The following is a 25,098-nucleotide window of genomic DNA, read 5'->3' as shown; positions in this document are numbered from 1 at the left end:
CTGGCAGCGTGGTCCTGGCTTAAAACCCGCTTGGTTGGAGAAGGGACAACTGTAGATTATTGTGCCAAAAAATAACTCAGAAAAAAACTCCCCTGGTTGGGACAGCGCCCCGTGGAGGTTCCCGGAGGTGGCGGCCGTGGGACGCCCCCTCGCGGCACTGCCCGGCCATCCCAGCACCAGGTGTGGACGGTGCGGAGAGGCCAGGTGTGGGCCGGAGGCGGGTCTCGGGCCGCGCGGCACACGCCATTGGCTGTGCGTTTGGAGGGGGTGGGACTCTGTCAGGGGCTCACGCCATTGGCCGCGCGCGGAGGTGCGGTGGGGCGCGGCCCTCGGGGGTGGGGCGCCGGCCGGAGGGCGCGCGGCGGGGCGGGGGCGGTGGGGGCGGGGCTCGGGCCGAATGGCGCACGCTATTGGCCGTGTGCAGCGGGTGAGGCCCGCGTGACGGCGGCTGAGCGTGCGCCTGGCGGGGCGGGTGGCGGCGCTGGAGTCGCCGGGAGCTGCCAGGCTGTCCGCGCCGCCGCTGCGGGGCCATGATCCGGAACGGGCGCGGGGCTGCAGGCGGCGCAGAGCAGCCGGGCCCCGGGGGCAGGCGCGCCGTGAGGGTGTGGTGCGACGGCTGGTGAGCGCGGGACCGGGGCGGGCCGCGGGGACGCCGGGGCCGGCTTCCTTCCGGGGCGCCGCGCCAGCAGTTGCCCGGGGACCGGGCCCGCGTTCTGGGTGGCGTCCTCGTCCGGCGTGGGCCGGGGCTGGCAGGCTGCGGGACGCGCCCGCTGGGAGGGTCGGGCTGCGGAGGCTCCGCGCCCTGCCGTGGGCGCCCCCGTCTACTCCTGGCGGAGGCCCCGCCCGGTTACGCCGACCTCCGGTGCAGCCACCGCGCTGAGATCTGGAGCCCCGGCCTCTCTGCTTCTCCGTAACCACCAGCAACCAGCTTGGCCGGCTCCGGTCCAGGGGTTCCCCTGGCCTCCGGGCGAGCGTCCCTGTAGGTGGACATCGGGTGTGACCTGCCCGTCCGGGACCCGCAGTGAAGCGCGCGGGCTCCCGGGTCCTCCTCCCCGGGGCTAGAATGCAATCGGTGTTCCCTGGCCAGTCACACAGAGGGCATTGTTTTAAGAAAAGTTCGGGGTTGTCAACAAGTGAAAGAAAGATGACCGTTACTGATAATTTGCTACCTCTGACCCTTTCACGTGCCTGCCGCATGGAATCCCCGAAGCAAGGGCCTCTGATTAGCCCTCCCCAGGAGAGCAGGCAGGGCCTTGTTCCCTGTGTCTGAGTCACCTCTGGGAGAAGGAATGTGGCTTTGCGTCAGTGGACTTTGACCTTGCCCTGCCCAGGCCCCAGCCTCATTCCAGGCTGTGGTCCCCTGGCCTAGCCTCTGACCCCTCCTCCCCTCCAGCCTGTCCAGTGGGTACATGGGCCCGCCAGACTTCACCCTGCATGTCTGCTGGGACTCCGTGCACTGTGGCAGGGGTGCTGGGAGGAAGCAGTGGTGTGCAGTGGAGCAGCTCTGCACTGTGTGGGCTGCCAGGGTCACACCTCTCCTGGAGAGGCAGGGACAGCTTCGTCCACTCTTGAGGGGATGGGCAGCTGCTGTAAGTGGTGAAGAAGCCAGGGCAGCGGGGCCCAGTTGGTGGCAGGGCTGTGTAGCTTTGGGCTTGAGAGTTCACATGTTAGCAGACCCAGATTTATGAATGAAAACTCTAGAACCAGGTGGCAAGGCAGTGGCTGTACACCCTTAGTGTTAAGCCTGGGGAGCTTCAGAGGCCGTCGGGGAGGAGGAAACAGGATTTTCAGGGCGATTCCCAGGGTTTTATTTTGTGGCTGGATTTGTTTTGGGTTGGCCCCAGGGACTGTTTGCTTATCGTAGTCTAGGATCCAACCCTACCCCAAGAGTTAACATTGGCCTATTTTAAAGTGACTGCCCAGGGCAGTTGATATTCGGTGAGGGGATAGGACATGTGGCCCTACAGCTCACCGTGGGCTCCAGTCTGTCCTGCACCCACCAGTCCTCTAGACCCAGCCAGGCCTTGACGTCTCTGCCCCCGCCACCCTTTCTAGATCTGGCACAGGGGTCCCACCGTCAGGCCCAGGAGCCAGTGGGGTGGAGAGCTGAGCACCTACATCTTCTGAATCCCAGTCCCAGGGCTCCCAGCAGCAGCTTCTCAAAATGCTTCCTAAGGAGTCCTCAGAGGAGCAAAACTCTGCCCCTAAGCCACAGGGCCACCTGGCCCCCACCCTTGGCACAGGCACCACCCACTCTCTTTGTCTCCACAGCTATGACATGGTGCATTACGGCCACTCTAACCAGCTGCGCCAGGCACGGGCCATGGGCGACTACCTCATCGTAGGCGTGCACACGGATGGTACGCACAGGTGGCCTCGCCCACCCACGGCCCCCCAGCCCTCCTGTGGGTTGCGCCCATTGACTGAAAGCCTGCAGACCTGGGCCGCCATGCCAGGGCTCAGCTGTAGGGGAGAGCACTGTAGGCTCACCCAGCCCAGCCCCAGCTGAGGATGGCCTAATGCCTTTCCCATCTTGCACTTCCTGTCCCAGCTAAAGAGAAGGGGCACCTGCTCCCCACCACTGCCAGCATGGCTCCAAGCCTTCAGGGGCTGAGCACCTGCTCTTCAGAAGGAATCTCTGCCTTTGCCTGAGACCCTCACAGGGGAGACAGCCACCCAGTTGACCAGCACTAGTGGGCTAAGGGCCAGGCGAGCGAGACAGCCTGTCCCCACCGGCCCTCTTGTGTGGCTACAGCTGGGTGCTGGGAAGGGGCCTCGTACGTGAGCAGCCAGGTGGGCTGGGTCCCCAGTCTCCTTGTTGTCCTTTTCCTAGAGGAGATCGCCAAGCACAAGGGGCCCCCGGTGTTCACTCAGGAGGAGAGATACAAGATGGTGCAGGCCATCAAATGGGTGGACGAGGTGGTGCCAGCAGCCCCTTATGTCACTACGCTAGAGACCCTGGACAAATACAACTGTGACTTCTGTGTTCACGGCAGTGAGTGGTGGGCCTGGGGCCTGGGGGCCTGGGGGCATCAGGTGGCTCAGGATCAGATCTGCTGGTGGGACATCTGGGAACAGGGGGCCTCCATGCCCTTCGAGGATCTGAGATATTTCCGGGCCCCTACCTAGAAATGGGCACGCGGGCAGGCCAGGGGCTGAGAGGGTCCTGGGCTCTGAAGGGTCTGATGGCTTTGGGTTAAGGATCCTTGTCCTTGTGTGTCACTGCTTAGATGACATCACCCTGACTGTAGACGGCCGGGACACCTATGAGGAGGTAAAGCAGGCCGGGAGGTACAGGTGAGTCTCCACCGTGGACCTGGCCATCCAGGGAGCTGGACACAGGGCCCCCTCCTGGCTCGTGCTTTGCTATTTCCTGGGAGCCCGTGAGGGGAGCGTCTGGGCCCTGAGCCATGTTCCTCACTCCAAGGACCGGGAACTTGAGGGATGGAGGTGCCATTGTGGGGTGGCCTGGAGGCCCTCACCATTTGGTGCTGCAGACCTGTGGCCTCAGGGCTCCAAAGGCACAGCTTTGTGAGGTGGCAGCTGTTGAACTCGGGGGACGCGGCTGGCACTGCTGCGGAGCTGGCGCTGTATCTGAATTACCAGACGTCAGGGACACGAGGCCAGTGGCTTCTGCACGGGATGCTGCAGCTGAGAATTCACTCGGCTGCAGATGCTCAGCGTTCAGGACGTGGGCGTGAGGGAGGCGGGGAGCAGAGCCACTGCCCAAGTGCCCGTCCTCTCCCCGGCATTGCACACCTGAGCCCCAGCAAGGGTCCTTTTCCGTGCTCCTGTCACTCCCTTTAGTCAGTAAAAGCGTGGAAGCCTTCCCCACGTTCCCAACCCAGGTTTTCTGTTATAGCCTTGCGCAGGGAGGGGACCCTCGTCTTTGGGGCAGCCATGGGTTCTGCCGCAGCAGGGCCGCTAGTGTCCCTAGTGGTGGTAGCAGGAGACAGCCTTCCAAGTGTCCCAGGCTGAGACCCCACTCCCGCTCTGTCCCCCAGAGAGTGCAAGCGCACACAAGGGGTGTCTACCACAGACCTCGTGGGCCGCATGCTGCTGGTGACCAAAGCCCACCACAGCAGCCAGGTGAGTCAGGGGCGGAATCCCCAAGGCCCCTGGGTCAAGGTCGCCAGGGGAAAGGAGGGGCACCTCCCTGCCCCCTCAGGGCCCTCCTGCCCACTGCTCCCCATCCCCACCCAGTCCTGGGGTGGCCACGCCTAGAGGGCAGGCCCCTCAGCGCCGCTCTGCCCTTCTGTGCAGGAGATGTCTTCTGAGTACCGGGAGTACGCAGACAGTTTTGGCAAGGTGAGTGCGGCCGTGGAGGGGAAGCTGAGCACGCAGCTGCAGGGGGCTCCCCCGGCCACCTGTCCTGGCCATCCCTTGGGGAAAGGCCAGCCCAGAGCCTCACCCTCCTCTCTCCCTCCCTGGCACTGACCAGGCACTGACTGCCAGGTTCGGCCGACTGGTGGACGCTGGGAGGGAGGGCAGGCAGCGGTGGTACCGGCTGGCCGGTCACGGCAGTCACTGTTTGGAGGAGGAGCAAGGACTTGCCTGTGGACAGGTGTTCTCTAACCAAGTGGCCTGGCCCTCTCTCCCTTTGTAGCCCCCTCACCCGATACCCGCTGGGGACATACTTTCCTCAGAAGGATCCTCCCAGATGACCAGACAGTGGTCTCAGGGTGCTGGCTCCCTCTCAAGGGCTGTGTGCACTAGCCGCCGGGCTCCTTGCCTCCTCCTGGCGGTCACTGGCTGGGCTGAAGTGGTGTCAGCTGTGGTGCCTGCTGTGGTTGTGGGGTGGCGCCACAGTCCTGCCTGACACCTGGCCTGGCAGTGTGTTCCCCGCCCAAGGTGACTGGCTGGAAATGGGATTGCTGGCAGGCAACAGCTGAGGGTTTGGTGACCCGGCGAGGGCAGCACTTGGGAGGCCTCCCCAGCAAACCTGCTCCCTCTCTTGGCTTGCAGTGCCCTGGTGGGCGGAACCCCTGGACCGGGGTATCCCAGTTCCTGCAGACATCTCAGAAGATCATCCAGTTTGCTTCTGGGAAGGAGCCCCAGCCAGGGGAGACGGTCATCTATGTGGCTGGCGCCTTCGACCTGTTCCGTATCCTCTGAGCCTCTGCTGCTCCCTACGTGTGCCACATGGGGTGGGACCTGGGGGCCTCACTTTGACTCCTTGGGGCCCCAGACCGGGCTGGTTTGCAGGGGAGCAGCTGTCGGCAGGGAGGATGGCGGGGAGGCCCTTGGGCATGAGCTGTCAGGGAGCTGCTCCCTGTCATCTCCCTCCCGACTGCTTCTTAACCTGGGCGCAGACATCGGGCATGTGGACTTCCTGGAGAAGGTGCACAGGCTGGCAGACAGGCCCTATATCATCGCGGGCTTACACTTTGACCAGGTCACTGCCCTCTTGCTCCCTGGGCCCCTGAGCAGCTGATGGGCCCTCGAGGGGCCCTAAGGGTTGGTGTTGGGTGCAGGTGGTCTCTAGGAGGAGGCCCCAGGTGAAGTCAGAGGAGACCCTGCGGCGGGGGTGATCGTGGGCTTCTGGGGTCCAGAGCTATCCTGTCTGGGGCATCCCCACAAGGGCGGGCACCCTGCCCGACTTCTTCCCCTGAGGGTCAGCTGGGAGGGGCACACCCTGTCCCCCCAGGGTTTCGGGGCTGAGCCAGCCTCACTCTGGCCACAGGAGGTCAATCGCTACAAGGGGAAGAACTACCCCATCATGAATCTGCATGAGCGCACCCTGAGCGTGCTGGCCTGCCGGGTGAGTGGGGCCAGGAGCCAGCCCAGGGACGGGGACATTCCCACAACATCCCCCCACCAAGAGCCTTCCTGAGCCGGGGCAGGGGGCTTGGGTCCTGGCAGAGCCGCACCCAGCACCCCAAGCTCTGTGGCACATGCCCAGACTTGTTTGTTGAGGCAGGAGGAGGGGTGGTCGGGTCTCCAGGTGCTGTTCCTTCTTGCCTCCTGGAGGAGCCCCAGGGGTCCTCAGCCTGCCCAGCCTATCCCTGCTACTCACTGGAAGCCCCGCCCCATGTCTGGGCCATCTCCCACCACCCTGTGGCCCTGGCTTACCAGTAGCAGGGACCGAGCAAGTCTTTCTGCTACTGTCCCCACAGTACGTGTCCGAAGTGGTGATTGGGGCCCCGTACGCAGTCACAGCAGAGCTCCTGAGTCACTTCAAGGTGAGGCTCTGTATGGGCTCACCTCGTTCCCACACGGGCTGGGAACACGGGTGGGCTATGGGCTCCTCCTACACAGGGCCTAGGAGGTGCCTGGGCTGAGGAAGGGGCAGGGTCAGTTCTCCCAACCCCCAGGGCCTGTGCTGGGCTGTGGGTGGCTACGGCAGCTGCCTCCCCGGGGAGGGCTCCTGACCCCCACTCCTTCTCCAGGTGGACCTGGTGTGTCACGGCAAGACGGAGATTATCCCGGACAGGGACGGCTCCGACCCATACCAGGTGGGTCATGCTAGCCCGTGCTGGGCACAGGGGTTGCCATTGTCACGTCCCAGCCATTTAATGTCTCACTGTGCCTACCTGGGAAACGGGCATGGTGGCTGTAGCTGCTCTGACTACACCACTCCCACAGGACCCTGGGCACTGGTCTCCCTCTCGGGCAGGGCACCAGATGGGTCTTGGGGAGGTCAGCAGGGACCTTCATCCCGCTCCTCCTCTCCGGACCCCCAGGAACCCAAGAGAAGGGGCATCTTCCGTCAGATTGACAGTGGCAGCAACCTCACCACGGACCTCATCGTGCAGCGGATCATCACCAACAGGTGCAGCTGGGTGGGGGCACCTCGGAGCCGCCTCGTAGGCGCTCTCCGCTAGACTTACCCTGCCCTCCCCCCAGGTTGGAGTATGAGGCACGAAATCAGAAGAAAGAAGCCAAGGAGCTGGCCTTCCTGGAGGCCGCCAGGCGGCACGCGGCGCAGCCCCTGGGGGAGCGCGATGGCGACTTCTGACCTGGCGGAGGCCCCAGCCGGCCCTCCCCCTGCTCTGCTTCTGCACCTTCTGCATTTGGACATAGGACTCTGCAGGGCCGCCCTCTCTAACTGGCCTGGCTCTGGAAGGGCTGGTGACGACTCTGCCTCCTGCCTGCCTTCGAGGTGCCTGGTTTGCAGCAGACTCTCCACCCTTTCCAGCGAAGCTGCTCAGAGAGGGCGTCCAGCACAGTGGAGAGGCCGGCAGTGAGACGGGCAGACGGCACCTGCAGCCCAAAATGCAGCACTCCTGCGTGCGCCCCCACCTGGTCCCCGGATGTCCCCACCACCTGGACAGAGGCCACACTGACTGCCCACCCAGCTGTGGCGGGAGGTGCAGAGCGGAGGGCTTTAGGGAGCAGCGACTGCGGTCACCCCTTTAGTTCTCTGGGTGCAGACCACAGCACCTCCCACTTGGCATCCCCCAACACGGTGTCCTGCCACCTGGCGCCGGCTCCAGGAAAACACGCTTGCCTTCATTCCCGGCAGCTTCGCTGCTCTCCTTATGGACTCTGTTCTGTTTGTACGTGGCTGATGTAAATCTCTTTGGTACAACCGAATAAAGCCTGGTGGCACTGCTTCGTGGGGCTCCCAGCCCTGCTGGGAAGGACCAGGGAAACACCCAGCAAGCAGAGCCTGTTGGCCCTGCCCCGACCATGCACCCAGCAGCCGGGTGTGCAGTGGGCAGCCTGGCAGTGAGTGAAACCCCGGCCTCCAGCCCTCCAAAGTCAGGGGCCACCCCCTATAGCAGGCGATGCTAGAATAGGAAGGAGAGCTGGGGCTGAGGCTCCTTGCCCCTCGGCCCCTCCAGGGGCCATGGGATCTCTGTCTCCTGCACGCCTGTCAGGGCCTGCCTGGAGCAGCCCAGAGGCTGAAGAGGCTCTTACTGCAGCCTCTGGGATGTGTTTGGGGAGCCCATAGATTGCCCGGTCTCGCCGCACTCAAAATGAGGCTTATGATCAGGACTTTTTTCAGCCCCACACTCCTCTCCAGAATGGGCTCTGCCATACAGCACCTGACCCATGTGGGGCCTCCAAGGGCCTGTCCTCTGCTGTTGTGAGGTCGATCTCATGACCCAGCACAGGAGCCGGAGGCGAGGTGCACATGAGGCTCTCCACAGCCCAGGAAGGCAGCCTCTCACCCTGCTCTCCAAGCCAGGGGCCAAGGTGTGAGGGGCACAGGCCATCCTCATGCTGTCAGGCCCCTGCTTTCAGAAGTGGGGTGGTGCCGATGCTCCCACTCAGACCCCTGGGCTGCAGGGTCCCCTGAGCAGAGGGACCAGTCACTTCCCCATAGACAGATTGGTGTGGGACAGGGGCTGCTTGGGCCGCAGGCTTGGGGAGGGTGGAAAGGTCCCACCTGTTGCTGCCTGGGCCCGGAAGTGGGCCTGGCCCTGTTCCCTTAGAAGCATTGGAGGCCAGGGCCCAAGCCAGTGCTGGAGTCGCACCCAACTGCGGAGGGAGAACCCACCTGTCTCCCACCCTCAGCTCTGGGGAAGCATGCTCTGGGTCTCTGGGGCCAGGGCTCAGGCCCCCGACTCTCCTCCTTGCCCCTGCACCCTCGGACTTGGCCTAGCCAGAAGGGATGGGGGCAAGAGGAAAGCAGCCAGGGGCTCCAGCCCATGCCCTCACAGATTTGCCTCTCGAGTGGGGGAGCGAAGGGCTGGGGAAGACACTGGGGACCAGGCCAGCAGTGCCTCTGCAGTTTCCTCCAGGGAGCACCAAGGTTAGGCGCGGCTTCACCGCGGGGCTGGATCGTGGCCAGCTTGGCCCCTGGGTCTGAAGACCTCTGGGCGGCCCAGGCCAACCTTGCCCTGCCGCCGCACACTGGGCTGCCCTCTCATACCCAGGCTTGGGGACTTCCAGGTCCCGATCCCCTCGTGGCCTGGCTGCCAGTCCTCCAGTACCCCTCACTCCGAGGCCGCCTCATTATTTATTTGTTTACCATGAACTGCGGGGTGGGCGGAGTAGGGGAGAGCAGGGGCGCCATCCCCAGCCGGCGCGGCCTGGGGTCCCCCAGTAGGACGATGGCGGCGGGGCGTCCCCAGCAGTGCCAGGAGAGGTCCGGGTTCCTGGCTCAGGGGGCGCGGCAGTCGGCTGAGCGCAGGGACAGGAAGACGTCCGCCTTGCACTGGAAGGTCCCGCGGCCGTCGGGCAGCCGCTCGCACCTCTGCAGGTTCGGAGCGACGTCCTGGACGCACACGGCCTGGGGCGGGCGGGCAGAGGCTGAGAGGCCGCCGCGCCCCCACCCCCGTCCTGCCGCCGCACCCCCGTCAGCCCCCGGCCCGCCCGCTGGACTCACGAGGCTCCGCAGTCTGGGGTGCAGCTGCAGCTCCGGGGAGGCGCCGGCCCGGCCCGGGGGTTCCGCCCCTCTGTGGGGCTGGGAGCGCCGCGCGTACGGGGACCTGCGGAAGCCGGACAGCAGCCCCGCGGCGCGGCCCACGGAGTAGGAGCTGCGCCCCGCCGCCGGCTTGTACCACGCGAGGCCGGGCGGCGCCAGCAGCAGGCACAGCGCCAGGGCGGCGGCCGCCAGTGTCGCGGGCCGGGCCATGGGGACGCGGGCGGGCGGGCGGGCGGCGTCGGGGCTCGGAGCAGCCACCGCCTGGGCCGCCTTATATCTGCGGCGGGGGCGGGCCGAGGCTGCGGGGGGCCGGGAGGGGCGGCGGGCGGGCTGGGGGTGCAGCCGGCGCGCGCGAAGGACCCGTCGCACCTGCGCATCCCAGAGGAACCAGCCGCACGGGTGAGCGGCGGAGGCGCGCAGGGATCTGGCGCTTGGTCGGAGCCCGACGCCCCCTCAAGCTCCCCACCCACGCCGCTCGCGTCCTTCAGGCCCGGCCTGCGTGGGCCTCAGTGGGAGCAGGGGAGGGCCCACGGGCGCTCAGCGCTAGGAGTCGTCCCCCAGGAAGTCCCCAGTACTCCTGAGGCCGGAGAGCCAGCCACACTGCACAGCGCCCAGGGGGCGGTTTTCCCCACCCTGAGGGGTATTCTTGGCTCCAGGCGTCAGAGTCCTTGTGGCTTGTGGGGCCCTCATTTCTCTCATGCCCTTCGGGGAAGGTTCCACCAGCAGGGCTGCTACTGACGGGGTGCTCTGGGAGCGGGGCAAGGTCAGGCACTGACTCAGGAAAGCCACACCAAGGCACTGGGGCTCCACGATTCCTGGAGGCCCCTCTCTGCCAGCTCTGCCCCTGGAAGGGCACCAGGCAGGACTGCCAGCCGCTCTCTTGGCAGGTGACATCCGCCTTCAGGCTCACTGTGCCCTCACCATTTCATGCTCCCCCAAGGTCCTGGTCACGTCTTTGTTTTTTGGATCTCTCGCCAGGACAGGCACTGGCACTGGGGCCCTGGTACCTGTTTCTGGGTTCCGTGCTTCCCAGGTGTGATGGTGAATACTGAGGGTTATTTTGATGGGATCGAAGGATGCAAAGTACTGTCCCTGGTGTATCCGTGAGGGTGTTGCCAGAGGAGATTCCCATTTGAGTCAGTGGCTGGGAGAGGCAGACCCACCCTCAATCCAGGTGGGCACCACCTAATCAGCTGTCAGCACAGCCAGAGGACAAGCAGGCAGAGGAACGTGGAAAGACCAGACTGGCTGAGTGCGGCCTCCATCTCTCTCCCGTGCTGGATGCTTCCTGCCCTCGAACATCAGACTCCAAGTTCTTCAGCTTTCGGACTCTTGGACCCACACCAGTGGCTTGCCGGGGGCTCTCCGCCCTTTGGCCACAGCCGTGGGCTTCTCTACTTCTGTTTTGGGACTCAGACTGGCTTCCTTGCTCCTCATCTTGCAGATGGCTTATTGTGCGACTTCACCTTGTGATAGTGAGTCAATGCCCCCAATAAACTCTTCATATATACTCTTCATATAGAGTCCTGTCTCTCCAGGGAATCTGACACAGATTTCAGGGGAGGCCTGGTCTACTCCCCAGGGTGCTGTGAGGAAGTGTCAAGAGGCTCACACTGGGCACAGGGCACTGGCCCCATGAATGCCAAGGGCTCCCCAGGTTACTAGAGATACAGCCTGCGCTCTGTCCAGAAGCAGCCTGAGACCCCAGGGCTGCCGCTCCCCCAGTGGCCCCTTCCCACAATTGTGGGGAGCACAGGAGCCTCCCAGGGCCACCCTTCCCTAGGTAGGGAAGCCTCAGACATGTGTGGACACACTTCCCAGTGTCAGGACACCGATCCCTACACTGTGGGAGGCCCAGCTCCACCGAGGAGCTGCAGACAGTCCCAGTGAGAACACGGACGCCTGCTTAGAGATGGTGGCCTTCAGTCTGGGGGTACCACAAGCAGCAGCTGCCAGCTGTGCACAGCCAGAGTCCCTCAGAGCCAGCCCGAGGGAGGGTCCAGGGCCGCCCGGCCATCCAGCAGGCAAGAGCATGCCTCAGGCCCTACCGTCTGATCCCGCTCCTTCTCCTCCCAGTTGTGACTCAGGGTTTGATGAGTGCCTTGACAGCGTTTCACGGAGATGTTTATTCATGAGAGTTTTCATATCAAAACACACCGAGACCGCATCCATATGCTGAGAACACAGGCACCCAGCGGCCTCCAGCAAGATTTGGGTAGTTTAATGAATTTTTACTTATTGGATAAAAGTGTCAACATAGTGATGGGAAAACAAACGCAGCTCCAGCCCTTGTTTCCACCTTGTTACAGCCCAGGGGCGCTGTCCCCAGCAGCAGCTATCGCAGCCATCAGCGCCAGCATGAGGAAGGGGCCGCGGGACACCCCCTCCAGCGAGGGCCAGGCCGGGCCTCACTCCTTGAACTTCCATTCCTGGCGACACATGGGGCAGTGCTGCTGCACCTGCTGCGCGTGCAGCCACTTGAGGATGCAGTGCATGTGGAAGCAGTGGGAGCACTGGCCCCACACCAGCGGGCAGTCGTCGCCAGGCACCTTGCCTACAGAGGGGAGGCGGGGAAAAGGACAGGCATGACCAGGCTGGACACAGAGCATGTGACAAGCCAGGCAGGGGTGCAGGTTGGGACCCTGGGCAGTGGCTCCAGCACTGCAGCCTCTCATGTTTCCCAGAAGCCGAAATCAGGAGAGTTACCCAATCGGTCTCCTGACCAGCCTGCCCCCAGGCGAAGACCAGCAACTATGCCAGACATGAGGCCTCCACCTGGGGCAACCACGCCCAGGCTCAGGCTCATCATGCTCAGCAGGGAGCCCAGGGACCCTGCTGAGGCGGCGGCATCAGGGAGGAGGCACTCTGGTCTAGACCACTGTCCCCTGTGCTTGAGGCTGGGGAAAAAGGGCATCGTCTGACCTACAGGCCCTGAGCCCACCTGCAGACACTTGATCTGTGATGCCAAAAAGGTCACATGAATGGTCAAGGCACCAAGGAGACACACATCTGAGTAGTGAACTGGTCTCTTGATCAAGGGCATGAGGGGTGGGGCTTGGGGACCTAGAAGACCCTTCTCTAGACTTCAGGAATCCGGGGTGCCACCCAGGCACTGGGGACGCCATGTTGATGGGCCCTGCCTCCCAGGACAGGCACAGGCTGCGGGCACCAGCCCAAACGCCTAGAAATGCTTTCTCCGTGGAGAGGGCCTCACAGAGGGATACTCGCATCAGCCATGATCAAGAGAAACAAGTGTCCCTGATCTCCAAGAGCCTGGAAAACCCCATGAAACAGCTGCTGCCAGCAAAGCACAGCAAGTCCCAGCCCCAGCCCCGTGGCAGGGTCGTCGGTCTGGCATTGTGGAGCTGGAGCTCGTGGCCGCCCTCCTGTCCTGGCGGCACCGGCCCCACAGCATGCCCACCCCCAGCCCTGGGAGGACCTGCCCATGGGGGCTTTCTAGCCTCAGCACAACTCTGCTTGAAATCACCCCTTTCAAATGAGAGCGAAGCCTGCTAGCCCCCTGAGGAGAGGGTCTGAGTACGCAGGAGAGGCCCCGTTAGACAAAGGTGCCGCTTCGTTCTAGTGCGTTCCCCACCCGAAGCCGGCCTGGCGTGTCTGATGAGTCCGCAGATGCACTGAGGCTGACTCATTCAAGGACCTGCTGATCTCCTGATTGCATTTCTTTAAATTAAAACTCCTCTCGGCAAAACTGCATTGCCACAAGAGTCCTCTGGGATGCGGGATAGACTCACTGTTTACCAGCCTCGGGCTCCCACGGTCTTTGTTGAACTTAGCCACTCTGAATTTTTCAAAGGAGTTCAATTTTAGCAAAAGAAACCTGGTGCTGCTTAGCCCAGAAGCACATTAGACTTGTCAAACGCTTTGCACGTTAACACTGACTCACTATAACTTAACCATCAGCAGGTCCAAAAATCAGGCTCTCAACTCCTTAGTGTGCAGCCAACAGGCCCCATTTTAACAAAGTCTGAGCGCACTGTGCCAGTGGAGAGATGCTGAGAGTTCAGGGTAGCACTCCTCTGGATGTCCCATCACAGGCCCAGCTGGCATGGTGCAGGCCGGGCTCTGCAGGCTGCCTGTGGACCCTCCACTGCAGTCAGTCGGGGGCTGCCTAGTGCCGCCTCTAATCCACAGGATTCACCACCCACATCTGGCCCACAGATGCAGCCAGACTAGGCGTGGACACATGGTTTGGAGGAATTTCAGAAGTTAACCTGCTGCTCCAGAAGTTGAGTGACTGCCCTCAGGGCACCCCGTGCTGTCTTTGTTACATCCTTAAGAGCAATTTAAAAGGGATCAAATAAAACCATGCCTTGTGAATGCCTAGTTATTAACCTAATTAGCTATTAAGTACAAATCCAATCAGGCAGAGTCAATCAATAATTTCCTAATATTACACCCTACCCATTTGATTAAATGAGGATTAATTCCTGAGTAATAAGATTTCTGTTTAGCTAGAGCCAATGTAAAAGTTAAGCCTAGAATAACAAGTATTTGTACTGGCCAGGCACCACGCCTATAATCCCAGCACTCTGGGAGGCTGTGGCAGGACAGAGTCAAGAGTTTGAGACCAGCCTGGGAAATACAGTGAGACTCCATTTCCACAAAAAAAAAAAAAAAATTAAAAATTAAAAATTTATGTAGTTTTGTTCAGGCATGGTGGCTCACGTCTGTAATCCCGGCAGTTTGGTAGGCCAAGGCAGGCAGATCCCTTGAGCCCAGGAGTTCAAGACTAGCCTTGGCAACACAGCAAAACCCTGTCTCTACAAAAAATTAAAAAACAAATTAGCCAGGCATTGTGGAGCCTGCCTACAGTCCCAGCTACTTGAGAGGCTGAGGTTGGGAGAATCACTTGAGCCCAGGAATTGAAGGCTACAGTGAGCTATGATTTTGCCACTGCACTGCTCCCTGGGTGACAGAGCAAGACCTTGTCTCAAAAAAAAAAAAAAAAAAAATTGTACTAAGATTCAGTCATTTCAACTTCACCTAAAGCAGCAAAGACAGGGGTGGGCGCAGTGGCTCACACCTGTAATCCCAGTACTTTGGGAGGCCGAGGTGGACAGATCACCTGAGGTCAAGAGTTTGAGACCAGCCTGGCCAACATGGTAAAACCTTATCTCTGCTAAAAATATAACAAATTAGCTGGCTGTGGTGGTGCGCGCCTGTAATTCCAGCTACTTGGGAGGCTGAGGCTGGAGAATCCCTTAAACTCAGAAGGGTGGGTGTTGCGGTGAGCTGAGATGGTGCCACTGTACTCCAGCCTGGGCAACAGGGCAAGACTCTATCTCAAAAAAAGAAGAAAAAAAAAAGCAAAGCCAGATGAGTGTGGTGGTATGCTACTTGCAAGGCTGAGGCAGTGAGATTGCTGAAGTTCAAGTCCAGCTTGGGCAACATAGTGAGACCCTGTCAATCAATATGGGCATACACCTGGCCCCACAAAAATACGCCTGGTTACTTGGGATAGTAGGGAGCTTCTCGGTCCTCCCCATTCCCCGCTGTCCTCTCCATTGCCCACTGTCCTCTGGGGAGTTCTTCTTGTCCTCCCTGGGCAAAACCTTGACGCTTGCTTCTGCTTTACGTTCATTTTGGTCTCATGAAAAACCATTTTGCTGATACAAAACTCTGCTTTCAACCTAAATGTAATCAAACTTTTTTTTTTTTTTTTTGAGACGGAGTTTCACTCTTGTTGCCCAGGCTGGAGTGCAATGGTGCGATCTTGGCTCACCACAACCTCCGCCTCCCAAGTTCAAGCGATTCTCTTGCCTCAGCCTCCTGAGTAGCTGGGATTACAGGCATGCGCCACCATGCCCGGCTACTTTTTTGTATTTTTAGTAGAGACGAGGTTTTATCATGTTGGCCAGGCTGGTCTCAAATTCCTGACCTCAGGTGATCCGTCCACCTTGGCCTCCCAAAGTGCTGGGATTACAGGCGCCTGCCACCATGCCTGGCTAATTTTTTTTTTATTTTTAGTAGAGACAGGGTTTTGGCATGTTGGCCAGGCTGGTCTCGAACTCCTGGCCTGAAGCAATCCGCCTGCCTTGGCCTCCCAAAGTCTTGGGATTATAGGCATGAGCCACTGCACCTAGCCTATACCATTCAATTTTGAGAATTTTCAAATAAAAAGTTTAAACTAATCTTTTTTTTTTTTTTTTTTTTTTGAGATGGAGTCTTGCTCTTGGCTCATGGCAACCTCCGTCTCCCAGAGTGAAGCGATTCTCCGGCCTCATCCTCCCCAGTAGCTGGGATTACAGGCATGCGCCACACGCCCAGCTAATTTTTGTATTTTTAGTAGAGATGGCATTTCACCATGTTGGCCAGGATGGTCTCCTGACCTCGAGATCTGCCTCCCTCAGCCTCCCACAGTGCTGGGATGACAGGTGTGGGCCACCACACCCTGCCTCGATCTCTTGACCCTGTGATCTGCCTGCTTCGGCCTCCCACAGTGCTGGGATGACAGGCGTGAGCCACCGTGCCGGCCTCGATCTCTTGACCTTGTGATCCGCCCACCTTGGCCTCCCACAATGCTGGAATGACAGGTGTAGGCCGCCCGCCTGGCCTCTAATCCCTTTTTAATCCCACGTATTTCACAGCTGAGTTTCATGCTATCAAGTCTGTGCAGGATCTTTATACAAACATGAGTCCTAACCACCTAGCTTTTTTTCTATCAACTTTTCTTCATGAAATGACAATGAAAATGTTGGGGGGGTGCAGTGGCTCATGCCTGTAATCCCATCACTTTGGGAGGCTGAAGCAGGTGAATCACCTGAGGTTGACAGTTTGAGACCAGCCTAACATGAGAAACCCCGTCTTTACTGAAAAATACAGAATTAACCGAGTGTAGTGGCGCACGCCTGTGATCCCAGGTACTCAGGAGGCTGGGGCAGAAGAATCGCTTGAGCCCAGGACGCGGAGGTTGCGGTAAGCCGAGATTGCGCCACTGCACTCCAGCCTGGGCAACAAGAGCGAAACTCTGTCTCAAAAAAAAAAAAAAAAAAAGAAAAGGAACTGTGGGGATGTCATGCAGGTTTAACAGGAGCCACCGAGGCTAGTGCAGCAGGCAACACGGAGGGGACACTCACAGTTGGGGCAGCTCAGACAGCACGGAGGGGACACTCACAGCCGGGGCAGCTCAGACAACACGGAGGGGACACTCACAGCCGGGGCAGCTCAGACGGCACGGAGGGGACACTCACAGCCGGGGCAGCTCAGACAGCGGAGGGGACACTCTCAGCCGGGGCAGCTCAGACAGCACGGAGGGGACACTCACAGTCGGGGCAGCAGCCGTTAAATGCCATCCTGCAGATGCCACAGTTCTCATCGTTGGCCACCCAGAGCCAAGTGGCCACGCCATTCCAGCACTTAATCTTCACCTTCATGGCAACAGAGCCTGTGGTGGAGGGGAACAGGACGACTGGCTAAATTGAGTCTGCAGAGCTAGAACATTTAGGCGCCAAAATAGGTATAAGCCTGGCACAGTTTAGTCCCAGCTACTCAGGGAGCCAAGGCAGGAGGATCACTCCAGCCCAGGAGTCCAAACCCAGCCTGGGAAACATCGTGGAACCCAGCCTGGGAAACAATGTGAGCCCTGTTTCTATTTTATTTTACTTTTATTTTTATTAATTTTTTTTTTTGAGTCGGAGTCTCACTCTGTCACCCAGGCTGGAGCGCAGTGGCATGATCTCACCTCATTTCTTGTGCCTCTGCCTCCTGAGTAGCTGAGACTATAGGCACGCGACTCCACACCAGACTAATTTTTGTACTTTTAGTAGTCGAGGTTTCACCACGTAGGCCAGGCTGGTCTTAAACTCCTGGCCTCAAGTGATCTGCCGCCTCAGCCTCCCAAAGTACTGGGATTACAGGCATGAACCACCGTGCCCTGCTGTGAGCCCCGTTTCTATTAAAACAAATAACAGGTAAAGGGCTCTGGGTACAGAGGGTCAGGGCTACAGGGGAGCTACTGCAGAACAGTGAGCCCTGGCAGCAATCCGCTGTGGCTCACGACTGTAATCCCAGCACTCTGGGAGGCCAATTTGGGAGGATCGCCTGAGCCAGGAGTTTGAGACCAGCCTGTGTAACGTAGTGAGACTGTCTCTACCAAAAAAAAAAAAAAGAAAAGAAAGAACTATCTGTGAGGTTTCTTTAGCCATCTAGAGAAAGGGCACACTTTTCTCTCCAAGGGAGGGAACTCAGCTCACGGACAGAGAGATCACACTGTCAGGAGTTTCATTTTACCTCACGTTGAGGGTATCTTCAAAGATCTCAAGTGGGCCTGGCCAACATGACGAAACCCCGTCTCTAAAAAAATACAAAAATATTAGCTGCAGGTGGCGGCTCACGCCTGTAATCCCAGCACTTTGGGAGGCCGAGGAAGGTGGATCACTTGAGGTCAGGAGTTCGAGACCAGCCTGGCCAACATACTGAAACCCTGTCTCTACTAATACAAAAAATTAGCCGGGTGTGGTGGTGGGCACCTGTTATCCCAGCTACTCGGGAGGGTGAGGCAGGAGAATCACTTGAACCTGGGAAGCAGAGGTTACAGTGAGCTGAGATCGTGCCATTGCATTCCAGCGTGGGCAACGGAGTGAGGCTCCGTCACACGTATACACACAAAATTAGCCAGGCGTGGTGGCGCAGACCTATAATCCCAGCACCCAGCTATTCAGGAGGCTGAGGCACAAAAATCGCTTGGACCCAGGAGGCAGAGGTTGCAGTGAGCCAAGATCACAGCACTGCACTCCAGCCTGGGCGACACAGTGGGACTGTCTCAAAAAAAAAAAAAAAAAAAAAAAAAAGCCTGCTGTGGTGGCATGCACCAGCTGCCTGAGAGGCTGAGGCGAGAGGATAGCTGGAGCCCAGGAGTTAAAGGCTGCAGTGAGCCAAGATCACACCACTGCACTCCAGTCTGGGTGACAAGGGGAGACCCTGGCTCAAAAAACAAAAACAAAAGCAAATATCTCAAAACAACTTAAATCCATGAAATGGGCTGGCCCTGACTCAAAAAACAAAAACAAAAGCAAGTATCTCAAAACAACTTAAAATTCATGAAGTGGGCTGGGTGTGGTGGCTCACGCCTGTAATCCCAGCACTTTGGGAGGCCAAGGCGGGCGGATCACCTGAAGTCAGGAGTTTAAGACCACCCTGACCAACATGGCGAAACCCTGTCTCTACTAAAAATACAACTAATTTCTCTACTAAAAATACAACAATTAGCTGGGTGTAGTGGCACATGCCTGTAGTCTCAGCTACTTGGGAGGCTGAGGCAGGAGAATCGCTTGAACCCAGGAGGCAGTGGTTGCAGTGAGCCAAGACTGCCCCACTGCACTCTAGCCTGGGCGAAAGGAGACTGTCTCCAAAAAAAAAAAAAAAAAAATTCCATGAAATAGCATATTGGTTTTCATTAATAAGTTGCAAATATGTCATATAATTTCTTTTGGAGACAGGGTCTGGCTCTGTCACCCAGGCTGGAGTGCAGTGGTGCCATCATGGCTCACTGCAGCCTCGACCTCCTGGGCTCAAGCGATCCTCCCACCTCGGCCTCCCAAGTAGCTGGTGGTACAAAAGTGCATCACCAAGCCCAACTAATTTTTTTTTTTTTGAGACGGAGTCTCGCTCTGTAGCCCAGGCTGGAGTGCAGTGGCCGGATCTCAGCTCACTGCAAGCTCCGCCTCCCGGGTTCATGCCATTCTCCTGCCTCAGCCTCCCGAGTAGCTGGGACTACAGGCGCCCGCCACCTCGCCCGGCTAGGGTTTTTTTGTATTTTTTAGTAGAGACGGGGTTTCACCGTGTTATCCAGGATGGTCTCGATCTCCTGACCTCGTGATCCACCCGTCTCGGCCTCAACTAATTTTTTTTTTAAGAGATGGGGTCTCACTATGTTGCCCCAGCTGGTCTCAAACTGCTGGGCTGAAGCGAACCTCTTGCCTCGGCCTCGCAAAGCGCTGGGATTGCAGGCGTGACCGCGCATGAAAACTTGTAAAGGATATCACTAGCAAATTGTGAGAGTGCAGACTCGGGGGTCTGCAGGTGGGGGACCAAACAACCAACCCGCAGCTCGTCTGCGGCGGCTGTTGCCCGCCGAGGCCGCGTCCGCTGGACCCCGCCGCGAGCCGAGCGCACAGTCCTGGGCGGGAGCGGAAACAAGGACTCCCAGCGGCTACCGGGCACCCGCCGCGCCCGCAGGGCCCCCAGCGCCCCCAGCCCAGGGCGATCGGGCGGGGCGTGCGGGGAGGGAGGGGCGCGCAGGCTCCGCCCCCAAAGCTGCCGCCCCACCCCCTGCGCCCTCGCACCTTCGCCAGCCTAATCACGCGCCGCCCTGCCCGCCCTTCCGTTGGCAGCGCCGGCGTCCGCGCGGGAAGGTATAAAAACGACCTCAGTCGCGGCCCGGCTCCCTCAGCAGCGCCCGCCGAGTCCCGCGAGCCAGTGCGCACGCGCCTTCCCGCCTCACCCCGTCCCGCGCGCGCAGCCGTCCGCCGGCGGCCAATCAGCAGTCGCTCCGAGGCCGTGGCACCGGAAGGCCTCACGCGGCGCCGGAAGTGACGCGCCGGCGTGCTGACGCGCGGGCTCGAGCCGATGCCCGATTCCGCGCCCGCCATGGCCGACAAAATGGACATGTCTCTGGACGACATCATTAAACTGAACCGGAGCCAACGAGGCGGCCGCGGCGGGGGCCGGGGCCGCGGCCGGGCCGGCTCCCAGGGCGGTCGCGGCGGTGGGGCGCAGGCCGCCGCGCGAGTGAGTCGAGGCGGCGGGCCCATCCGGAACCGGCCGGCCATCGCCCGCGGCGCGGCCGGCGGAGGCGGCAGGAACCGACCGGCGCCCTACAGCAGGGTGAGTGCTGAGGCCGGCCGCGCCGGAGAGCGGGAGGGGATCAGCCGGGGCCGGGGCGTCTCGCGGTGGAGACCCGGGCCGGCGGACAGATAGGGCCGGTGGAGCGGCCGCCCGGAGGTCCGGAGGGTGCGTGTGGGCGCGGAGGGGGTGGTGGGCGGGAGCGAGGTCGTTCTTTCGGGGCCCGGTCTCGGAGGCTGAGAGCCGTCCCGGCTCTTTGTCTGTTCCGGCCGCCGGGGCCTCGTGGCGGCAGGAGAGGAGGGGACGCTGGGCGCGGCACCGGCGGCGGGAAGTTAGTCGAAGGGAACTGAAGTTGTGCGGCCGCGGTGGGACCGTGCCGCCTCGGGCTGGGGCAGCTGCTGCGCCGGAGGGAGCGCTGGCGGCCCCGTCTCGGCCGGATCCGCTCAGGCCGGGAAGAGGAAGGGTCCGGAGTAGCCGTGAGGGCCAGGAAAGGCCTGGACGGAGACTCACGGATCTGCTGTTGTTGCGGTTTTTTTCTTCAGCCAAAACAACTTCCCGACAAGTGGCAGCACGATCTTTTCGACAGTGGCTTCGGGGGTGGTGCCGGCGTGGAGACGGGTGGGAAACTGCTGGTGTCCAATCTGGATTTTGGAGTTTCGGACGCCGATATTCAGGTAAGAGACGAGGGCTTCTCGGTGAGCCGTTCGCCCTGCACAGGACCGATCGTGATTTGGGGGATGGGGCCCTGAGTCCCCTTCCCGCCTTAGCGAAGGGAGCGCTCCCAGCTCTCAAGGGCTGCAGGACAGACCTAGCTCTAGTAAAGCCGGGCTCAGTCCGCAGGCAGGTGCGAGCCTAGCCGAGCCTCAGGAACTGCTGCTGATAGTCTGAAGATGGGTTCTGTGAGTGAACATCCCCAGCCAGGGCTTCCAGTTTCTAACAGGGACCAAGACTGATCCAAATGTGAGTGGTTGTTGGCTGTTTAACCCAGCCCAGTTGCTCTTTAAATTTTGTGCCCCTTTTAGTGGGTTAATGTGAGAAAAATAATCTTTTTTATGGACCTTATGAAGCACAGGAAGCCTGTGTGATTTTCTGGCTCTGTCTGCCTTGAGTATTGTCTTATAAAGACGTTGTACGCTGCGGTTTTATCACTCCCCACCCCCGTGTCCCTTCAGTGACATGATTCTCAAGCCCATCTTTGGTTGAAGCTTTTCTTTTTTAAAAAAAGAAAAATTGAATCCCAATGGCATTTAAACTTGTTTTCTGGTTAAGAAATGATTTTTTGGGAATCAGTTTTGGAGATGGCTGGGCAGGGTTCAGTTGCCCACAGCCCAGCCATTTGCCTTGGGAGGACAGAGTAGGGCCAGTGAGCACTCACAGTGTCTCAACACTTTTTTTAAGGTGGTTTCTAGCATCCACTGGAAACCGCTTTTGGTGAACTCCAGTTCCCGCTGTGTGCCTGCGGCCGGAGTATCCCCACACTCTGGGTTCCCTCTCCAACTCCCAGCCTGCCTGAGGTCAGGGCAGTTTCCATGGCAGCGCTTGACTTCAGACTTTGCGGCAGGCTTGAGTAGGAGGAGAGGGAAAGGTGAGCCAGAATCTGCCTCTGGGGGAGGGGCTGGGGTCAGGGCTCCCGAATCTACAGGCCCTTCAAGCTGGTCTGATATCGGACTGCTTCCCTTGCTCTTGCTCTTGATCTTGGCCTTTACCGTTTCTTGGAACAGCCCTTGGGTGTGTTGTAAATTTTCCTTCGTTGAGGAGGATAGTGGCTTAATTTTGTGCCCCTTGCTAGTGGGCTTTGCGACTTCCTCTATCTGCATCATGGTACACGTGTCAGGTCCCCACAATGGCAGGAGCCCTCAGACCCAGGTGCTCTTGGAAGTTGCTGTCCCTTCTGCCCCACCCTTCCCTCATTTCCCGTTACCACTGTCCTGCCTCCCAGGGAACCACCCCCAAAGCAACTCACGCTTCCAGGGCCTGTCCCTGGGCCACCAGAAGGAACCCAGTTCTGTTGCTTTTCTGACAACTGCTCTTTGCAACTCCCAGGAACTCTTTGCTGAATTTGGAACGCTGAAGAAGGCGGCTGTGCACTATGATCGCTCTGGCCGCAGCTTAGGAACAGCAGACGTGCACTTTGAGCGGAAGGCAGATGCCCTGAAGGCCATGAAGCAGTACAACGGTGTCCCTCTGGATGGTGAGTCTGGGGGTGGACCCACGCTGACTGTGGGGCTTGTGGAGTTTGGGGCTGGCACCTGTCCAGGTAGGAAAATGGGGTACCCCTGTGGCTGAGGACACTTTGCATTTGCCCCTTTGTCTCTCTCTTCCATCTGCCACCTCTCATGCTGCCCCACACATCTGGACCAACCTCTTGTGAACCCCCATCCAGCAAGCTACATCCCTCCCCTCCTTCAGCTCCTTCCGGAAGATTCACTTCTGTGAAGCCTTCTCAGAACCGCCATAGTACACCTCTGAGTGCGGGGCTGTAGTCGTAAAGACAAAGGTACCGGTTCTTCTTCGTCAGGTCACCCACACCTCTCCACCCACGAGCACCCTGACACCTCAGCAAGCAGCCCACCCAGTCTGGACTGAGAAGGATGAGGAGGTGTTGGTGGGGTTGCTTCCTTGCCATTTTGTTCTCCCACCAGTATCTCCAGGCCATTTCCCTTGTCGGGGGCATTTGAGACACACAGAGGCCCTTTCCAGTGTTTGCATGGAGACCAGGGTGTGGTGCCAGCTGGGTTGGTTTCAGAGCCTCTCATTAGAACGTGCCCTCTTGTATTCTTTGCCGCAGGCCGCCCCATGAACATTCAGCTTGTCACATCACAGATTGATACACAGCGGAGACCTGCACAGAGGTGACTTCCGGGGCCTCTGGGGAAGGGTGTTGGCCTAGGGTGTAGCTGTATCGCCCTTGGGGTTCTTCCAGCTATGCAAACGGTTTCATTTTCCTTGCTAGCGTAAACAGAGGTGGCATGACTAGAAACCGTGGCGCTGGAGGTTTTGGTGGCGGTGGAGGCACTCGGAGGGGCACCCGTGGAGGCGCCCGTGGAAGAGGCAGAGGTGCCGGCAGAAATTCAAAGCAGCAGCTTTCGGCAGAGGAGCTGGATGCCCAGCTGGACGCCTATAATGCGAGAGTGAGTCCCGGGGGAGCCAGCTGGGGGCCCGGTCGAAGCCACAGTGGGGAGCAGACCTTCTGTGAATGCGAGCCTCTTTTTCCTCTGTGTTTCAGATGGACACCAGTTAAACAGACCGGCAAATCCGCGTGTGGAACAGGACCCAGGCGTTTCCTCTTGCTCCCTGGTCGGGGGTGGGCGGTAGCTGGGGCTGTGCGGCCAATGATGGATTTGTTTCTTTTATGTTTTAAAATAGGATTTAAAAACTCATGTAAAGGTTTTTTTTTTTTCTTCCTTTTTTTTTTTTTTAAAAAATTCTGAAACAGACCTGTTTTGTACCGAGTTATTTTTGGGATAAATTTTACCGGTTGCTGTTGTGGAGAAGGTGGCGTTTCCACCTTTTCCATAATAAAATAGAAATGTGTGTAGAACTGGAACTGTTTGATTCGTCCCACTGTTGGAGTCCAAGCCTGGGCTAGGACTTTGGTGTCTGTCCAGCTGGTGGGGGGGAACCTGAGTTGGGGATGGAGGGTGCAGCCCCATCTGGTGTTGGACGCCTGACGCTGGCATGGGTTGTGGGGGTGGTGGGGGGTCCCCACTCCTGGAGGGCCGAAGCTGCCTGCTTCCTTTCTCATTCTCTTTCCTGCCTCACACCTAACGCCTTCCTCTCTAACTCACCAGGTGGGAGGACACCTTTGCCCGGAGCCACCTGTTGACCCTTGTGCCTGTGCCTCCAGGTGAGGGGAGGTTGGGGTGGGGCGGGCTGCCCTGTGTGCTGTCCACAGACTTCCCACAGCCAGAGCATCTCTGGGCTATTCCTTCCTTTCTGATACTCTGGTTTTCAGAGAAACGTGGATTCAGCAGTTTTGACTTTGTAGTGTAATTCCTTTGTTTTTCTATTTTTTTTTTTAACGTTGCCACAGAGCAAGGTATGAGGATTCTCTCTTAGTTGTGTATTTGATAAAGTGACTGGTGGAAGCTGTGACAATCTGTCCATTTAAGAGTGGGGCGGCTGGGCGTGGTGGCTTACACCTGTAATCCCCAGCACTTTGGGAGGCTGAGGCAGGCGGATCACCTGAGGTCAGGAGTTCAAGAGCAGCCTGACCGACATGGCGAAACCGCGTCGCTACTAAAAATACAAAATTAGCTGGGTGTGGTGGCGCATGCCTGTAATCCCAGCTACTCGGGAGGCTGAGGCAAGAGAATCGCCTGAACCGGGGAGGTTAAGCTGAGATTGTGCCATTGCACTCCAGTCTGGGCAACAAGAGTAAAACTCCGTCTCAAAAAAGAGTAGGGCAACGCCTGATACCTGTAATCCCAGCACTTTTGGGAGGTCAGGGCAGGAGGATCTCTTGAGCCCAGAAGTTGGAGACCAGCCTAGGCAACATGGCAACACCCCGTCTCTACTAAAAATACAAAAATTAGCTGGGTGTGGTGGCATGCTCCTGTAGTCTCAGCTAGTCTAAAGGCTGAGGTGGGAGGATCGCTTGAGCCCTGGAGGTCGAGGCTGCTGTGAGCCATTATCATGCCGCTGCACTCCAAGCTGGGCAGTGGAGAGAAAGCCTTATGCCCCCGATGCTGGATTGGTGACAGCACTTTGAGAATGAGATGGGAAGGGGGACAAGGAAGCTCCCGAGTTTTGCCTGACGCCACTGTCCCACTGCTGGGATGTACAGAAGACCAGGGCAGTGGGTAGTGGTAGTGGAGAGACAGACAGGAATATACGCCGTGTCTGCAGAAACCTTTCCCTGCACCAGCGGCTCCTGCGGGCACACATCCCAGGCTAAGCTTGCTTCCATGCTGGGATGGACCTGGCTGAGTCATGGGCAGGGGAGTGTGACTAAGGGTGGCCCTTTCACTGTTGGTCAC

General features: G+C 59.2%; 4 protein-coding genes across 12 annotated transcripts; 2 read left to right on the top strand and 2 right to left on the bottom strand.

Moving 5' to 3' along the window:
• Window positions 1-414: 414 nt before the first annotated feature.
• Window positions 415-7,599, top strand: PCYT2 (phosphate cytidylyltransferase 2, ethanolamine). 4 transcript variants are annotated; one of them, XM_021928443.2, is made up of 13 exons: window positions 415-619; window positions 2,272-2,360; window positions 2,834-2,995; window positions 3,231-3,297; window positions 4,005-4,089; window positions 4,264-4,308; window positions 4,966-5,104; window positions 5,313-5,395; window positions 5,684-5,761; window positions 6,117-6,182; window positions 6,390-6,455; window positions 6,586-6,772; window positions 6,847-7,599. In XM_021928443.2, exons 1-13 carry the CDS (start codon window positions 531-533, stop codon window positions 7,185-7,187), a joined length of 1,497 nt encoding a protein of 498 aa, XP_021784135.1. In that variant the 5' UTR covers window positions 415-530; the 3' UTR covers window positions 7,188-7,599. The 4 variants fall into 4 exon arrangements, with proteins under 4 accessions (XP_021784135.1, XP_003913624.1, XP_021784137.1 ...); XM_003913575.3 differs by having other exon boundaries at window positions 423-619; window positions 6,684-6,772; XM_021928444.2 differs by lacking the exon at window positions 415-619 and adding an exon at window positions 701-979.
• A 1,297-nt stretch (window positions 7,600-8,896) lies between these two features.
• NPB (neuropeptide B) lies at window positions 8,897-11,138 on the bottom strand. Its single transcript, XM_031657177.1, has one exon. It carries the CDS (start codon window positions 9,524-9,526, stop codon window positions 9,053-9,055), a length of 474 nt encoding a protein of 157 aa, XP_031513037.1. The 5' UTR covers window positions 9,527-11,138; the 3' UTR covers window positions 8,897-9,052.
• A 285-nt stretch (window positions 11,139-11,423) lies between these two features.
• ANAPC11 (anaphase promoting complex subunit 11) lies at window positions 11,424-19,771 on the bottom strand. Of its 6 annotated transcripts, none has more exons than XM_003913584.5 (4): window positions 19,621-19,771; window positions 17,567-17,629; window positions 16,602-16,721; window positions 11,424-11,870 (listed from the first exon to the last, which is right to left on the bottom strand). In XM_003913584.5, the coding sequence occupies exons 3-4, from the start codon at window positions 16,708-16,710 to the stop codon at window positions 11,725-11,727; spliced, it is 255 nt and encodes an 84-aa protein (XP_003913633.1). In that variant the 5' UTR covers window positions 16,711-16,721; window positions 17,567-17,629; window positions 19,621-19,771; the 3' UTR covers window positions 11,424-11,724. The 6 variants fall into 6 exon arrangements, with proteins under 6 accessions (XP_003913633.1, XP_003913634.1, XP_009189745.1 ...); XM_003913585.4 differs by lacking the exon at window positions 19,621-19,771 and adding an exon at window positions 19,379-19,553; XM_009191481.4 differs by lacking the exon at window positions 17,567-17,629.
• On the top strand, window positions 19,638-23,662 carry ALYREF (Aly/REF export factor). Its single transcript, XM_003913580.4, has 6 exons — window positions 19,638-20,161; window positions 20,662-20,793; window positions 22,163-22,310; window positions 22,908-22,971; window positions 23,073-23,250; window positions 23,346-23,662. The coding sequence occupies exons 1-6, from the start codon at window positions 19,904-19,906 to the stop codon at window positions 23,358-23,360; spliced, it is 795 nt and encodes a 264-aa protein (XP_003913629.1). The 5' UTR covers window positions 19,638-19,903; the 3' UTR covers window positions 23,361-23,662.
• Window positions 23,663-25,098: the final 1,436 nt, after the last annotated feature.

Source organism: Papio anubis, chromosome 17, assembly GCF_008728515.1.
Source record: "Papio anubis isolate 15944 chromosome 17, Panubis1.0, whole genome shotgun sequence".
NCBI lineage: Eukaryota > Metazoa > Chordata > Mammalia > Primates > Cercopithecidae > Papio > Papio anubis.
The sequence above is the reverse complement of the archived record's forward strand: the minus strand, read 5'-3'. Positions and strand labels throughout refer to the sequence as shown.

Excerpts from the sequence above, each read along its gene's own strand:
- PCYT2 (XM_021928443.2), top strand. The coding sequence starts at position 531 with ATGATCCGGAACGGGCGCGGGGCTGCAGGCGGCGCAGAGCAGCCGGGC. Across the intron at positions 5,396-5,683 it reads CGGGCTTACACTTTGACCAG|GAGGTCAATCGCTACAAGGG; the intron begins GTCACTGCCCTC and ends CTCTGGCCACAG. Across the intron at positions 6,773-6,846 it reads CAGCGGATCATCACCAACAG|GTTGGAGTATGAGGCACGAA; the intron begins GTGCAGCTGGGT and ends CCCTCCCCCCAG.
- NPB (XM_031657177.1), bottom strand. The coding sequence starts at position 9,526 with ATGGCCCGGCCCGCGACACTGGCGGCCGCCGCCCTGGCGCTGTGCCTG.
- ANAPC11 (XM_003913584.5), bottom strand. The coding sequence starts at position 16,710 with ATGAAGGTGAAGATTAAGTGCTGGAATGGCGTGGCCACTTGGCTCTGG. Across the intron at positions 11,871-16,601 it reads TAACGGCTGCTGCCCCGACT|GCAAGGTGCCTGGCGACGAC; the intron begins GTGAGTGTCCCC and ends TCCCCTCTGTAG.
- ALYREF (XM_003913580.4), top strand. The coding sequence starts at position 19,904 with ATGCCCGATTCCGCGCCCGCCATGGCCGACAAAATGGACATGTCTCTG. Across the intron at positions 20,162-20,661 it reads GACCGGCGCCCTACAGCAGG|CCAAAACAACTTCCCGACAA; the intron begins GTGAGTGCTGAG and ends TTTTTTCTTCAG. Across the intron at positions 22,311-22,907 it reads CAACGGTGTCCCTCTGGATG|GCCGCCCCATGAACATTCAG; the intron begins GTGAGTCTGGGG and ends TCTTTGCCGCAG.